The sequence below is a fragment of the Pteropus alecto genome, unplaced genomic scaffold (assembly GCF_000325575.1).
Source record: "Pteropus alecto unplaced genomic scaffold, ASM32557v1 scaffold45, whole genome shotgun sequence".
NCBI lineage: Eukaryota > Metazoa > Chordata > Mammalia > Chiroptera > Pteropodidae > Pteropus > Pteropus alecto.
The window spans coordinates 5952974-5968106 of NW_006442491.1; the positions used below are offsets into that span (position 1 = coordinate 5952974).

General features: G+C 38.0%; 1 protein-coding gene across 5 annotated transcripts in view; it reads left to right on the forward strand.

Moving 5' to 3' along the window:
• KIF16B (kinesin family member 16B) overlaps window positions 1–15133 on the forward strand; it is a 278826-nt gene that overhangs the window by 193695 nt on the left and 69998 nt on the right. For 4 of the 5 annotated variants that reach the window (XM_025039945.1, XM_025039946.1, XM_025039944.1 and 1 more), the window contains one exon: window positions 8707–8829. In XM_025039945.1, the coding sequence (XP_024895713.1) occupies window positions 8707–8829 (123 nt within the window). Of the gene's footprint in view, window positions 1–1528; window positions 2858–8706; window positions 8830–15133 lie in introns of those variants that run through there. The other variant, XM_025039947.1, reaches the window with a different exon arrangement.

The window sequence follows — 15133 nt, forward strand, 5'->3', positions numbered from 1 at the left end:
ACACACACACACACACACGCACACACACACACACACACACACACACACAGACATATGTACATGAAGGCTTTTGAGTCTGTGATGAGGACATTATTAAAATTAGTTTGTCATATTCTTGGCTGGTAGATTTTCTACCAGGGAAAATTTTCAAGAATGAACCATGATAATCTTCTAATATTGCAAAAATATGTTGCCTAATGTGTTTTGATATTTTTTTACTTTTTTTCAGCTAATACATTTTGCATTATCTTTTTTTAAATTGTCCCATTGAGTATTTTCTCATATATCCTTGAAAAGAACAGAATTAATGAGTGGAATTTAAGATGCCAGCATGGGGATGCTGTGATTGGAAAGGAAACAATATATAAGTAGTATATAATTTTAACAAAGAGTGACAAATATTAAGCAGACAGACTTGCTTGTCTTTACAGATAAAAAGGCATAATTCTACTGTCTGATAAGTTGTGGCCTTTAATATTGTTCATACATGGAGCATGTAGCAAATATGAACATTGCATAAAAGTCATATTCATTCTAACTTCTCAGTTTGCTTTATGATCCAAGTATGCCACAATGAGGATTATAGCCAGAGCTCACCAGATAAAAGAGGCTGCCTCTGGCATTCAGATTTTACATGTCACTTCTCTCACCTAAGCACACTTTTTACCTTGAGATCAAATATGATTGCTGATATGAGAATCTGATTTACTATCCATGAAGTAAATATTAAGGTTGTCATAATGCTTGTAGAAGCTAGTGGACTAGTATTTGAGCCATTATCCACCACAGTTTCAATTCTAGTGGCCTCCCTCTGGCTCCACTGGCTTATTCTTCAGGAGTTTTAAGCCCATGGCACTGCTGTAGTGGAGCAGGTATGAAAGTCTCAGCATCCAGCTTAATGAAACATCTCAAATGTAATGAGTTCCTGCATCAGAAAAATAAAAGGGTCATACATGCTTTATGTGACATTTTGCATTGTTGTAATATAGGCATAAACACATTGTGGGGCTTGTTAATGTACTCTACAAAACCTCTTTGAATACTTTTAAAACAGTGATTTCATCTGAATTTGATTAAAATCCATTTTGCTCACAGATGCCTGTTTTGCAGACTTGCGGTTGGCAGGGTGAATTTATTTAGGCTTTGTTGAAAAACATTTCAAAACAGTTTCTCTCTGTTCTTATTATTTTAAAAAATGTATGTTCATCCTTTCGAGAGAATACTTGTGTCTTCCAGCAGTAGTAATTATGTTAATTTTTATTTATGTTTTTCCTAGTTTTGAATGATAAATAGATTAGAGCACTTTTATTAATGCTTCTTTGATGGTCGAGCAGTGTTATGGATAGATGAGTTTCTAATGAGGTCATTTTGGTAATGTACTTACACAGCCTCCAGTGTATATCTTAGACAATTCTGCATCATTTCTTAAAATATGTTTTGTAATGGGTGTTGTATCAGTTAGCTATTGCCAAATAACAAATAACATCCCAAAATTCAGTGACATACAAAAAACCCTTTTATTTCTCAGTGATGGTTTACAAATAGATTGAGGCAACTCTGCTGTCGGCTACAAGTCATCTGCAGTCACTGCATCACGACTGCTAGCATCACATTGGCCAACACATATCACGTGACCGAGTCTAAAGTCAAGGAGCAAGGAAATACACTCCCTCTACCAAGAAGCCGTGGCATGACTAAGGGAGAGAAGAATTGAGACCAATAAGTCAATCTACCACAGATGTATTATGTCATGGTTCCTATGGCTGTTGAAGAAAAAATTCAGATAAAACTTATAGGACTTCTCCCTAATGGAAATATTCAGTCAGAGGAAGAACATATGTCATAAGTTCCTTAGAGTTACCTAGTTCATTTTGCTTTCCAATTCAGTCTTTGCCTGACACCCTCATGGATGGACTGATGTCTACCTCTGAAGCAGTTTATTCGTTGGAAACTATTCTCATTGTTAGAGCATTCTTTCCATAATCTTCCTTATTGTGGTCTCCATCTGCAGAGTCTGTCTATCCATGACACCTTTCTATAGCAGAACAGAACAAGTCTGGTCCACAATCTGTATTGTATCACAACCCTTCAAAGAAGGCAGTTATCTCTCTCTGCTGCTTCTTACACAACACAGTTGTCAAACCACTACCATCTAATCTCTTGTTAAGGATACATCCTTATAATTTGGTAAAGCCTTCTTTATAAGGAATGTGACTAAATAATCTAGTTGGTGAGAAGGAAAGATTTATTCTAAATCATTCCTCCTGCCTTTTCTTTTTAATATCTGGTTAAAATCTCTCATTGCTGAAGATACAGTGGATTATAGTAATAACAATCCCAACCACTCTTTATATTGTGTTTACAGTGTACAGAGTTCCTTTCCATGTGTTATTCCTTGGGAATAACAATTCCTGGATCCTCCTGACATTAAGGAATTATTATTATCGATTTCCATTTCATATTTGGGGATTTCACTCAGAAAGAATCATTTGACTGAGAATTGGAACTCAAACCCAGACCTTACTCCAGAACGTATATTTTTTCCACAATGCCAAAGTTATCTCCTTGCCACAGTTATTCTTGACATTGAGTACTTTTTTTATTGATTTTTTAAAAAAAGAAATGACTATGCTAGGAATGAATATTTGGAAGAATTGTTAAGTTGATTCTGTTCTGACTTGTAAGTTTTTTTCTTGGAATTTCCAGATATTAACGATTATTTGTCTTTTTATGATTTCTTACCCCCAAAAATTGCCTTACAAGTTTCTTTGCAATTTCATTGTTTCCTTGCGTGGACCTCAGTCATTTTTTTTTTCTCTCTGCATTTTTAACTTCTTTGGAAAAAAAGTGGGTACAGTCATGGAATAAATATAGTACAGACAATCTTGTATGCTCCATGTTGTTTCTTTATCTGGAAGATTAAACAATGTGCTCTACAGAAACCTGATAAAGAGAATTCCATCTCGCCCCCAACCACTAACCACCAACCACCACACACACTTTTATTTCTTCTGGCCCTTAGAGTTTAACAGAGTTCGAACCAAACCTAAGACTCAGCAAAAATCAATGAGTGAAGATGAACAGTAATTTTCATGGTTAATCAAAGACATTACAGAATTAGAAGGGAGAACATGTGATTTTTCCCTGCTGGGGGTCCTAAACTGTCTCTAGTAGTGTTTGGTAATGAGTCACTTAGCAGCTGTTGCCGTGTTCTCAGTCATTCTAGACTCATTATTAAGTCCTTTAAAACACATCAATTTAATGAGTTATCTGGAAATGATGACCATTAAAGGGACTAGTCTTTGGTGATCTAGAGAAAGATGGCAACATTTTTAATAGTTTTAAGTTGAAACATTCGTCAGTTATCCAATATTTCCAAACTGTGAAATAATGTTGACCAGCTCAGATCTGTGTGGATGAAATATTGTATTCTGGTAAGAATCATGGATTGTAAATGTTACCCAAACCTTTTGGATTTACCCAAAGGCCTATAGGGTAAATAAGATATTCCACAGGTATCTGTGTCCAACTTGGTGTCCTTTTCTGGGTAACTTACCCCTAGAGATATATATCAAAATTAAAGATATACCTCGTATTTGAAAACCCTTATTTCTGTTTCCTGATGGGAGTATTCTAAACCGACTTTAAAATGAGATAATATTAGTGTTATTTCTTCATGTCAGGCTGCTATTAAGTCTTCACCTTGACAAAGATGGCCAGGGTGTGCCTGTGGCACCTGCGGTCCCATGTCCTAGCAAAATCCAATTCAGTTGTATGCATTAAGCCTTCAGGACAGCTTGGTGTTAGCACGTAGGCAGGCTTCACCTTCTAGACATGAATATAAACATACCTTGGCTCTTTACCATATTCATAATTTGCACCTGCTCACACAAGTTACTTTTATTCCTTCTTTCCAATAGCATGGCTCATATTTGAGAATGTAGCAGATCTTTAGCGAGACCCCAGTTTTCAAACTGCTGGCACATAGTTGGTGCTTGATCCATAATAGCTCTAATTAGAACTATCACTATGGTGTATATGATTGAAAAAAGGAGGGATTAGAAATATGTGCTGTGCTGGGAACAGAGACAGGAGAATTAATAATTTTGTTAAATCTGATAAAAACCAAGGTTTGCCTGTATTTTAGAAGCAAAGCTTAGGTATTTGGCACTAGGAGATCAGACAACAGTCCTCAGATCTGACCTTGTCATAGTTAAAGCGTACACTGAATTCAACCATCTGGTACATAATTAGAGTGTTTAGGGGAAAACACTGATGACTCCCTGTAGGACTGGTCTGTTCTGTGCCCTCTGCACTGCTGACAGTTATCTGAGTGGATGTTAAAGCCTCTTCCTATTAATTTCCTTAATCTGCCTCTTTTGAAAGAGACTGCCTGAGTAGGAAGAGAAGATTCTAATCTGAATATTTAAAATGTAGCCTGTGTTCTGCCTGCTTCTTTCGGCTGAGGACCCAACTATAGTATTTCCCCAACTACTGAAAAATAGAGTACTTGTTGACACAGGGCATTATTTCATTAAAAGCTATCAGAAAATATTTCTTTGTATCTTATTTTAAAAGATGATATTTCTTATGTATAGAAATGCAATCCAGGTTACTAATTATGTGCTTTTCCTCGACCTTTTACTTCTAAATAGAGCCACTCCCCAGTGCAGTTGCTTGACACATCCTGTGTATTTACCACTGCCAGATCTGCTGCAAGACATGCCTTTCGTGTTTCTTTACCTCCTTCTGTGATATGTCAGCAGCTTCCCTTCTAAGTCTAAGAATCTTCTTTGTTTCATATAGGAAAACTGTGATTCTAAAATAAATAATTACATATAAGTTTAAAAGCTCCCATAAATAAAGGGACATAATGTGATACAACATACATTTACTTGTCTAGTATAAAACTCAAGATAGTCAAAATATAGCTACTTGCAAATAAAAAGTAAATTTAGGAGACAGTTCTGTTAGTTTTTCTTCCTGCCCAATATAAACATAGTTTAGGAAAATGTCAGGAACCTTTTACACTATATCCTGAGACTTCTGTATTTCTCATGAAATTGGCTTCAAAAAGTAATTTCTAAATTTTCCATTGCAGCAGTGCTTTGATGGAAACACACACTCTTGATTTTTCTTCTGTTTATCTGCTTATACATTTCCTCCAATGTCTTCAGATCCCTGGCTTATTTTTCAGTTATTTCTTTCTGCGTTTTTTTCATTTCTGTACACTTACTATGTAGTTACTTTGAAATCAGCGAAATTGAAGCATACTGTGACCACCGATGATAGCAGGGAAATCTAACTATATTTTTAGTCTCCAACGTGCAAGAAAATGAAAGAAGGGTTCTGTTACACTTCACTGATCGATCCTGATTGAGGCAGTGGCTCTTGTATCCCACGTAGAACCGTTTCTTGAGCTGCACTTGCAGATGCTGCTGTGTAAAGGGCTGTCTGTGGTTTAGGTGAGGTGCATAAGTATAAGATCCAGTTACTCCCAGATACCTGGTCCCTACTTAATTCATATCCCAATTAAGTTATTGAAGACAGGGATTTTTTTTCTTTAAAGGATCTATGAACCTAAGCTCCAAACAACTTTTCTTTTTTTTATTAGAGATTAGTTTCACAATTATACGTTCTTAGAAATAGAGAACTTTCCAGTCTTAAAAGGCTTATGTAGTAATCAGATCATCACTTAACAATCTTGCTTGACTTTGAAAGCTGACATAAAAAAGAAAGTTAACATAGCATTTGCTCACTTTAGAATGTAGTCCATCTAGAGTAGAAAAAACAAATCTTAGTCCAAAACTTAATGCAACTGAAAAAGAAGAAAGGTCTTAGAAGTTACAGATACTTTGTAAAAGTTACTTTTTATTGAGCACATAGTTGGAGCTCAGTAAAAAATACCAATGTTTGATTGTATATCCTAGAAGTACCTATAAGAAAAGGCATTTAAAAAGTTAAAGTTAACTCTCCATTTCTTAGTTGACCGCCCATTACCTGGGCAGTTTTGATTGCAGTTCTTCCTCAGTAAAATTCAGTACATTTAGAATAGCAACGTACATATTCATAGTTCTCACTCAGTGTCCCCATCAGAACTAACCCTGCTGTATTATCGGTTTACTCAAACCGGAAATCCCACAAGGCAGGCAATACACTGATTTGGGTTCCTGCCATATAGTAAGGATTTAGTAAATATTCCCATTTCCATAGACAAAAGAAAACTTAGGCGCAGTGGGGATGGATGACTGTTACTCAGACTGTTACAAGTCCTCCCATGGGGATTTGATTTCGTGTCTTCTCTTTCTCTCTCTCTCAGTGTTTGAAGTGAACATCACATGGAATCCCAAGTCCGTTTTCTGTGATTGCTTCAGGAAAGCAAATAACGGTAGTTTTAACACCAAGTGTATTAACCCTTGTTGATATTGTCATTTACACCTTTTTTGAGAACCCGTCATATACATGATAATACACTGGTCCTAGTTGATTGAAGGAAAAAGACTTAATTGCTTTCCTTCTTCCTTTTCCTCATTCTCTCCTCTTAGGAAAGATCCTGCAACTGCACAGAGATGGCTCCTCATATCAGCTGCTCGCTGTGTTGGCCCTTTGGTCTAATCTATAGGGAGGATCCAGGTTCCTCCCAAGGTAGAGCAAATATTATCAGTTGCTAGTTGCTTAAAATCTGTTTGGTAACATTCTGCCTAAGTTGTTCCAAGCTCCAATTTACTCTCAACCCCAACCTTCAATCCACACACATGCTAAACAAGTTAGTTTCCCAAGTGATTGAGTCAGATTTCCCAAGTGATTGAGTCAGATTTTGAAAACAGATTATGTTCCTACTTGAAAAATATAATTGTTAAGCATAACATAGAAGATTTCAGGGGTTAGGCAGAGAGCAAGAGCTTCATGGGTAAACTGGCATTTGTAGGTCAGACATTTCTTAACAGCGAATGTGTTATTTGAAAAGAGGTAAAATCACACAGTTATTTCTCTGCTTTATCATTTTTAAATTGAAAAATGTTTTTCTTTCTTTCAGGAATTATTTACAGTTAAAGTAATTTGGAAATATACTGTCAGTGAATTGAAAGGTCTTTGGCAATGCACTTGTTAAAAAACTTGCTTTAAAAAATTTCTCCTATGGTTTTGACATCAGGGACAGCTAAATAGGTGCACTACTGTTGTGAGTGGCCAGCTACACAGGGAAAGATTAAGATGCTCTAAAATCCTTTGGTAACATCATATCATACCAAAATGTTTACAATATCAGCTAGATGAAAGCAGTAATCTGAGATAAATCATATGCCTCTGTGTCATCCGGAAATAACTCTCTCTCTCTCTCTCTCTCGCTCTCTCGCTCTCTCGCTCTCTCGCTCTCTCGCTCTCACATGCATGCACACACACAATGCACACACACACACACACACACACAACACGCATGCACACACAATGCACACACACACACACACACACACACACACACACACACACACACCCCACAGAGAGGATGTTATACCTGGCTAAGGATCCAAGGATCCAGGACCCCTTTCTTCCTGAGAAAAAGGGAGTACGTTACCCACTGTTTTCTTCTTGGTCAAGTAGTAGTAGATTTCACTGCATAATCGTGGAGTTTCCATCTTAAATTCTGTATACGTTGAAGTGTTCATTAGCTTAATTTGTCTCAAATGGATAAATTTTTGTTTAAATATCGCTATATGGCACAGTGGTGGTGTATCTGGGCTTTAGGTTAGCCTGAGTTCAAATCCTGGCTCTACCACTCACCTCTGTCAACTTACCTAAATTCTCTGTTTTGGGTCTGTCATCTCATAAATAGGGTCAAAAAAGATTAATACCTCATAGGGAATCATGAGGATTAAATGTAACAATGCATATAAAGTATTAAGTGAAATTATTGATATAGTAATATTCAATAAATGCAACTATAATTCTGATTGTAATTATTTTATTATTGCTACTGCTTCGAAAACATATTTTCTTATGTTTTCTAAAGTCTCAGTTTAGTGCAAATGATGTGGATCGTTCAGAGATTTCCTCCTGTTCACACTCAAGAGAACTCATTTCGAAGATTTATTTTTTTCATAATGCCTCTTCCTCAAACCCCTCTGGCTTCCCACCATCCAGACCATAAATATTTATCAGAGCTAAGTTGATTATTAATCAAATGGAGCCCGAAGAAAATGCTTGGGATTTATTTTAATTGTGGTTTAAAGAGCTTTCCACACTACACTGGCTTATAAATATGTCTAGAAGTTAAAAATGAAGTAAATTTGAATAAAATCTCCAGCGTGTACAACCATCTGATAGTCTATGAAGAAAAAAGAAGTCAGATGATCAAGACTTTTCCGAAAGGAATCTGGTTTAGATGGATTTCTTTAAAAGTCAGAATATATAATATGTTCCTTTCTTCACTTGTTCTTATAAATTGGAAGGAACTTCAAAGCCAAACAACATTTTGAAGTGCTTTTGCCCTTACTTCTGGGAATGGTATATCTAGAGAAATGGTCTTTTGTTATGAAAGACACTTAGCATTTCTCTTTCAAAGGAAACCATCATTTTTCTAAATAAGCTCTACTGGTTTGACGCTTTTCTCTCTACCTGAAACATTTTCTCCCATCTGCCCAAGCAGGATATTTGCAATTGAGTGATCTTGGTTTTCTTTGTTCTCCCCATCTGATATGCCTTTGATAGCGGATGGTTTCTCGCTCTTTGGGAGCAAATCCAGATGACCTGAAGGATCCAATTAAAATCAATATTCCACGCTATGTTCTCTGCGGACAAGGAAAGGACGAACACTTCGAGTTTGAGGTCAAGGTAAGTGTCCCTTCTTTACTCTTCTCGAGGAATGGAGGCTTGAAGCAATGCAGTGCTTTCTTTGTCTTTTTTGTAAAAGGAGGAGCTACATGTGAATATCTTGTTTTGTAAGATATTGGTTACTCCCTTCTTTAAACCAGTGTGTGAAAGTCTTGACTGTGGCACATGGAGGGAAGTTATCCTGTAAAAGGGAGTGGTTGTTGGGGAGTCAGGTAGCCATGGAAGTTGCTATCACTTACCAGCCCCACAAGTAAAGTGACCAACCAACCCAAGTGGCCAAGGATTTTCGCAAATTCAACATTGAAAGTTCCATGCCCTGGGAAACCCGGTAATGCCAGGTAACTCAGGACAGTTGAGTACCCTACCTGTGGGCGTGGGCTCAATTTTCTTATCTATAAAAATGGGAATAATAACATTTATGTCTCAGGGTTATCAACACATATAAAGTGCTGAGTCTAGTGTCTGGTATATGATAAAACAGTAATAGCTATTGCTATGGCTACTACTGCTGTTTTTATTGTTGTTTCTATGATTACTAATTAGAAGCTTTCCTAATCTGTTTTAGGCATTATTTGATTTATACAACTTTTCAGGAAGAGATGTGCCTGTTTCTTTACATCATCTTTCCAAGATAATGACTTCATCTTATTCTAATTTATTCCCATTGACTCATAACATTTCATTAAATGCTGTCGGCCATGAGCCCCTCCTTAAGAAATTAATGATTAATTACACTATTCATTTTCAAGAAAGGGTATTGATGTAATGACATCCACCAAAGTCACCAGTATACGTCTGTGTGAAGGTGTTGTCAGAGGTGGCTGGGTCAGATAAACACCAGACTGAGAATCTGATTGTCGAGTTCTTCAGGCTCTCATTCTGCTGTGATTTGCTGAGTGACCCTAAGTGTTTTACCTTCTCTGAGCCTCGGTTTTCACATGGGTAAAATGAGGAAATTGGATAATACCTGTAGTTTCCAAATTTCTTCTTAGCTGAGCCCTTTGTTCAAACAATATCTTACAAGGAAGGACACTGTAGAAAACACTAAGTTGCTGTTTCGGGAGGTGGGGGAGAGATCCTAAAGCCAGCCCGCCCCACTTCTCTTCTCCCATACACCTCAGGGGAGCCCCTGAGCCCTAAAGTATTAGGCTTGCCTGTTCTTTCAGTCCTCCTAGAGAAACAGTTCGAATAACTAATGTTATACTATGTTTTTGATCCACTACTTCCCACTGCCCTGGCTTAATGCCTCATTCCTTCCTTTTTCTGCCATTTGAAATTGTATATGTGTATGTGCTTGTGTGTTCATGCGTGCATGTGCATATGTGTAGAATTCCCTCTGTATACAACATGTAATGATGTATACATACATAAAATAATTTCTGAAGGTGTGTTTGTATTATTTCCACATTTTTAATTAGAGGATAAAGACTGGCCTTACCAGCTCAGAATTTGAATTCTCCAAAACATAGAACTCACAGCACCAGAAGACATGCAATGATTATAGTTCATACTTAGATTTATGTATTTTAATAAATAAATGTGTTAATAAAATATAAGTATTAAATCAATTTCATGCATAAAACTAAGACATGGCTAACAAAAATATTTAATTTTTTTAAACTGAGTTGATTTAGTATGATTTCATTTATATGTGGAATCTAAAAAACAAACAAACAAAACCCAAGCTCATAGATACAGGGAACAGATTGGTGGCTACCAAAGGGGACTGAAGGGTAGGGGGCAGAAGAGAGGGTGAAACATGTATAGAGAGTCAAAAGGTGGAAGCTTCCAGTTATAAAATAAGTCCTGGGGATATAATGTACAGCCTGGTGACTATAGTTAATAATACTGTATTCCATTTTTGAAAGTTGCTAAGAGAGTAAATATTAAAAGTTCTCATCACAAGAAAAAATTTATCATAACTGTATGGTGACAGATGTTAACTAGACTTATTGTGATCATTTTGCAAGATATACAAATATTTAATCATTATGTCGTATACCTGAAACTAATACAATGTTGTATGTCAATTATATCTAGAAAAGAAAAAAGAAACAAGAAAAAAAACTGAGTTGATTTAAATAAAAATTTCAAGTAAATAATAAATAGCTCAGGCCATATGCAAATCTGGCCAAAATTTTGAAGATGCTACTGTAAAGGCAAGTTAGAGAAACCAAATACAAAAAATCCTATGGGGCCTTTGAGAATTTAGGCTTTCACTTCAGAGTATATAGAATCCAAAACCAAAGAGTTTTTCTTTCTTTGAACTTATCAAAGTGAAGTTCTGAAAGCATGTCATTGTTCTGCTTCCTTTTTGTGCTTATCCCAGGTGATGTAATCGTTAGCACCAGAAATGGCCTGTTAGTAGTGTTCCCTGGAGAATTCCTAGTTCACGCTATAGGAAGGGTCTCTGGTGCATTCCCAAGTAGGTGTGCTGAGGGCCTCAGTTCTCATGTGGATACCCAGTCACAGAAGTATCAGGACCAGAATAGAAACAAATATGACATGAATATACTGTCCCTGCCCTGAACAAAACAAAAATGGCCGAGCTCCAGCAAAGGCCTAGCTGTTGGAGTAGTACGGTCCTGTTCAGTATCCTCCCGGGAACCTCGACAGGTCGGACAACCTCACTGTGCCTCTTCACTAAAATGGGGTTAATGAAACCCGCCTGGCTGGGTTGGTACGAAGAGCGCATGGGCTTAGATATGTAAAGTGCTTAGAACAGGGCCTGCCACATATAAGTGCTGGATAACTGTTCGTCATTAAAAATGAATGAATTAATTTTAAAAAGATGTAGAGAATGAGTAAGATTTTACCCTTGGAAACCTTTTAATGACGTTCAGTGTTCAATTTTGTTTTTAAAAGGTTTTGTGTTTTGTGGGTTTGTTTTATTTTTTTTGATTATTTATTCCCCCTTAACATTCTGACTTTTAAAATTAAGTATGTCGACCCCATCCATCCATCATTTGACTGTTTCATGCAGAGGCAATGTTTTCTAGAATAAACAGTCACATTTAGGAAATAGTGTGGCTACTACTAAATTCTCTTGGTGAGCTTTTGGCTTTAAGAAGGTTAAGGTAAAAAGTATTAATTTCGAAAGAGTCTATTCTATTTAGTTTTAGATCTTTGAAGGAAAATCTGATTTTAATGTATATAGATAGTTTATATTATTCACTTTATATTTTAGAAGAATCGTTGCTGCTTCCCCCCAAAAAAATCAGTTTTTGTTTTCCATCCTCCTTAAGGGTCTTCTGGGGTCCTGAGTGCATTTAGCAAGGCCTCATGCCCTCTGTGACCAGCAGGGCAGAGTCTTGACACCCAGAATAGACCCCTGTTGACTATGCAACTTGCTGGTGGTCGCTGCCAGTTCATTTCAGCAGCTGAGATGACTCATGCACACACAGGTCCCACTGGGAACAAGTCTCCTCTGAGTTGGCAGGCCCCAGAGAGCCTGGGAAGAGAGAGCGCGCTGAGGCGTGGCTCCTTGAGTTCTCCAGCTTCTTTCTCACCCTTCCTGTTCCCTCTGCCTCCTGACCTTTTCTTAGAATAGGATTCATTAGTTATTTAAATCATTCCTTCTTCCTGGCCATTTTCATTTTAATCCCCAATCTGGTAGCTCCAGTGATCTGTTCATTGTGGGATGAAGTAATGGTGACCCTTGTTAAAGGAATGGTCAGGATAGGGTTCAGGGATGGAACTGGGGAGGGGCGGGGCGTGGAGGTGATTCATCAGTGGTTCTCAAATGCTCATTTTCTGATCTCTGATGGGACCCAAGGAGCTTTCCTTCACTGGCTTTAAAATGAGAAAAATAGAGCTTTCTATTAAACTAAAATATATTTAATTCAAAAGGACTGTCTTTTATATCTTTTTTCAGGGGGAATTAAAAATAACTTTCTTTTATGAAATATCTGTAAGAATAGGTAAATATATAGGGTGTTTTTCTTTGGTTACATTTAATTTTTTTGATTAACTGTGTTGAGGCATAATTTACATACAGTGAAATGCAGACATTTCATGTGTAGTTTCATGAGTTTTGACATCTGTATATACCCAAGTAACCAATCAAGATTTAGGACTTTTCAGTCATTCCCGCAAGTTTCTTGTGCTCCTTTATAGTCAGTGTCCAGGCCCAGCTTCTAGGTGAGCACTGATCTGCTTCCTTCCTGCAAACACAGATTAGTTGTGTCTGTTCTCATCTGCCATGTAAATGGGGCCAGGCAGCATTTTCTTTTGTGTCTGGATGCTTCCATTTAACATATGTTTTGGAAATTATCCATGCAGTTGAGTGTAACAATAATTTGTTACTGTGTATTGCTAAATAGAATCCCATTGTATAGATGTCACAATTTGTGGATTGGTGTTTAATGTCCTTATTTGAAAATATAGAAAGTTCCTATCTCCATGTTGCATCTCTTCCCTCTTTATTTTACTGATCTTTGAAAGATACAGACCTGGGAACCCCCGGTCAGGCATCAGTCCTATTGTCCTTGAACTTACACCTTCCAATGGGTCCCGCTAGCACATCCTTCTGGGACTGGGTCCACATATGCTTCAAGAGATGTCTGTCCCACCAGCTGAGGTCAGAGACAGGCAGAGAAGCTGAGAGTGTGCCAGTCTGGCTTTTTTCTGAGAACTCATTCTGTGCTGAGTATTGCGAATGTCACCTACTGGTCAACAGAATGTACCTGTACAATCTGTGCTTGCACTAAATGGCTGCTGTCACAGGAAATACCACTAACTGGACTACAATAGTCATTTTAAAACTCCTGCTTCAAGTGCTTTTCAGTGATTGTTATATGAAGTCAATTACACTGCATTATACGTGCCATTTCTAGTTAGCTAGGACCAGAGTGGGTAGAATTTAATTTTTAAATTACATTTCAGCGTGATACAGAACACTGGCCTAGGAAATCTATGGTTAAGACTAATAGAGGCTGTCATACTCTTGTTATGGGAATGTTGTTTTAAATTCCCTGCCTTTTAACTTTACATATTAACATGGTAATATAAAGAAACAAGCCAATACTCATGTATTTTTTAAAAATATTTTGTTCCCTGAGAGTATTTATTCCTGTTAAAAGTGAAAGTAATCTTTCAAGATTGTCCTCCTGTCTCCTTCTTAAAGTAGTGCCATCTGCTGCAGGGCCCCTTCCCCCGCATTCTCCATTCCATCACCTGGTTTACTCCCTTCACAGCAGATGTCACAGCCTGCAGTGACACTGTTTTCTTTTTTCAGTCATGTCATGTTTATTGCTGGTCTTCTCCCCTAGATGTATGCTCCATGGGCCCTGTCAGTCTGTGCAGCACTGAGTAGAAGTTACCCAATAATATGACCCACACAGACCTGCCACAGGTGTCCTCACTGGGCATAGCTCCAGGAATTATGTGACCATGAGTTCTTTATAAGCAGTCTTTCCCCAACCTTGGGGCTCTTCATGCTCTATCTATGCTGATGGATTCCATCATTGATTAGCCATCTTACCATCTCACCCCTTGAGTTCCTCAGGATGTGGTTGGCTCTCCAGTTGTCCAGATAGAGTGGACAACCAAGCTTCTTGACTGCATCTGAGTCTGAGATAGCTGATGCCCCCATCTTCCTTGCCTCCCTCCCACCTTCTCTGTTCTGCTCTCCAGTATACCAGTGCGTGCATACACGCGTAGCACACACATAAACACAGCAGCATGTGCACGCACACATGTCCTGGCTCTTGCAGTCTCCAGCGCCCATCAAATAGTTTAGTTTTGTTCTGGCTTGTACGCAGAAAGGGGTAGACGTCTGCCAACTGTCTACCCTCTGGGTGTTATCCCGAGCTCCTGGGCATGTTCCAGGACCTTCTTCCTGGGAGCGCAGTTTTTAATGTTGTCCCCTGTAAGGAGCCTTCTGGCACCCTAGTCATGCTCCCCTCATACTGTTCAGGAAAGGACAAGTCCCTGCCTTTTCTCATGTGGTTGCAGGAAGTCAGCCCTTCAGTCCAGAATCACTTTGGTCCATTTGCTGACCAGGGCTACACATTTTAACTCAAGTGCATGATGTCTGAAATACCACCTGTCCTAATTTTAACCATCTGATTTTTTTCAAAGGTACTATAGTAATAGTCTCCTTCTCTTGCCCGTCCCATGCCACTTCATTTTTCTTTAACTCCTGGTCAGTGGCCTGCAAAGGATAAAAGCAGAGGACACAGGGATAAGGAACGATATTGAATGTAACCTCAAGGAAGTTTTCCAGTACGAACTTGTAGACCACCTGCAAATAGTTCCTGTGATCATTTTCTTTTCAGTCCTGAGAGCCTTCTTCCCTTTTGAG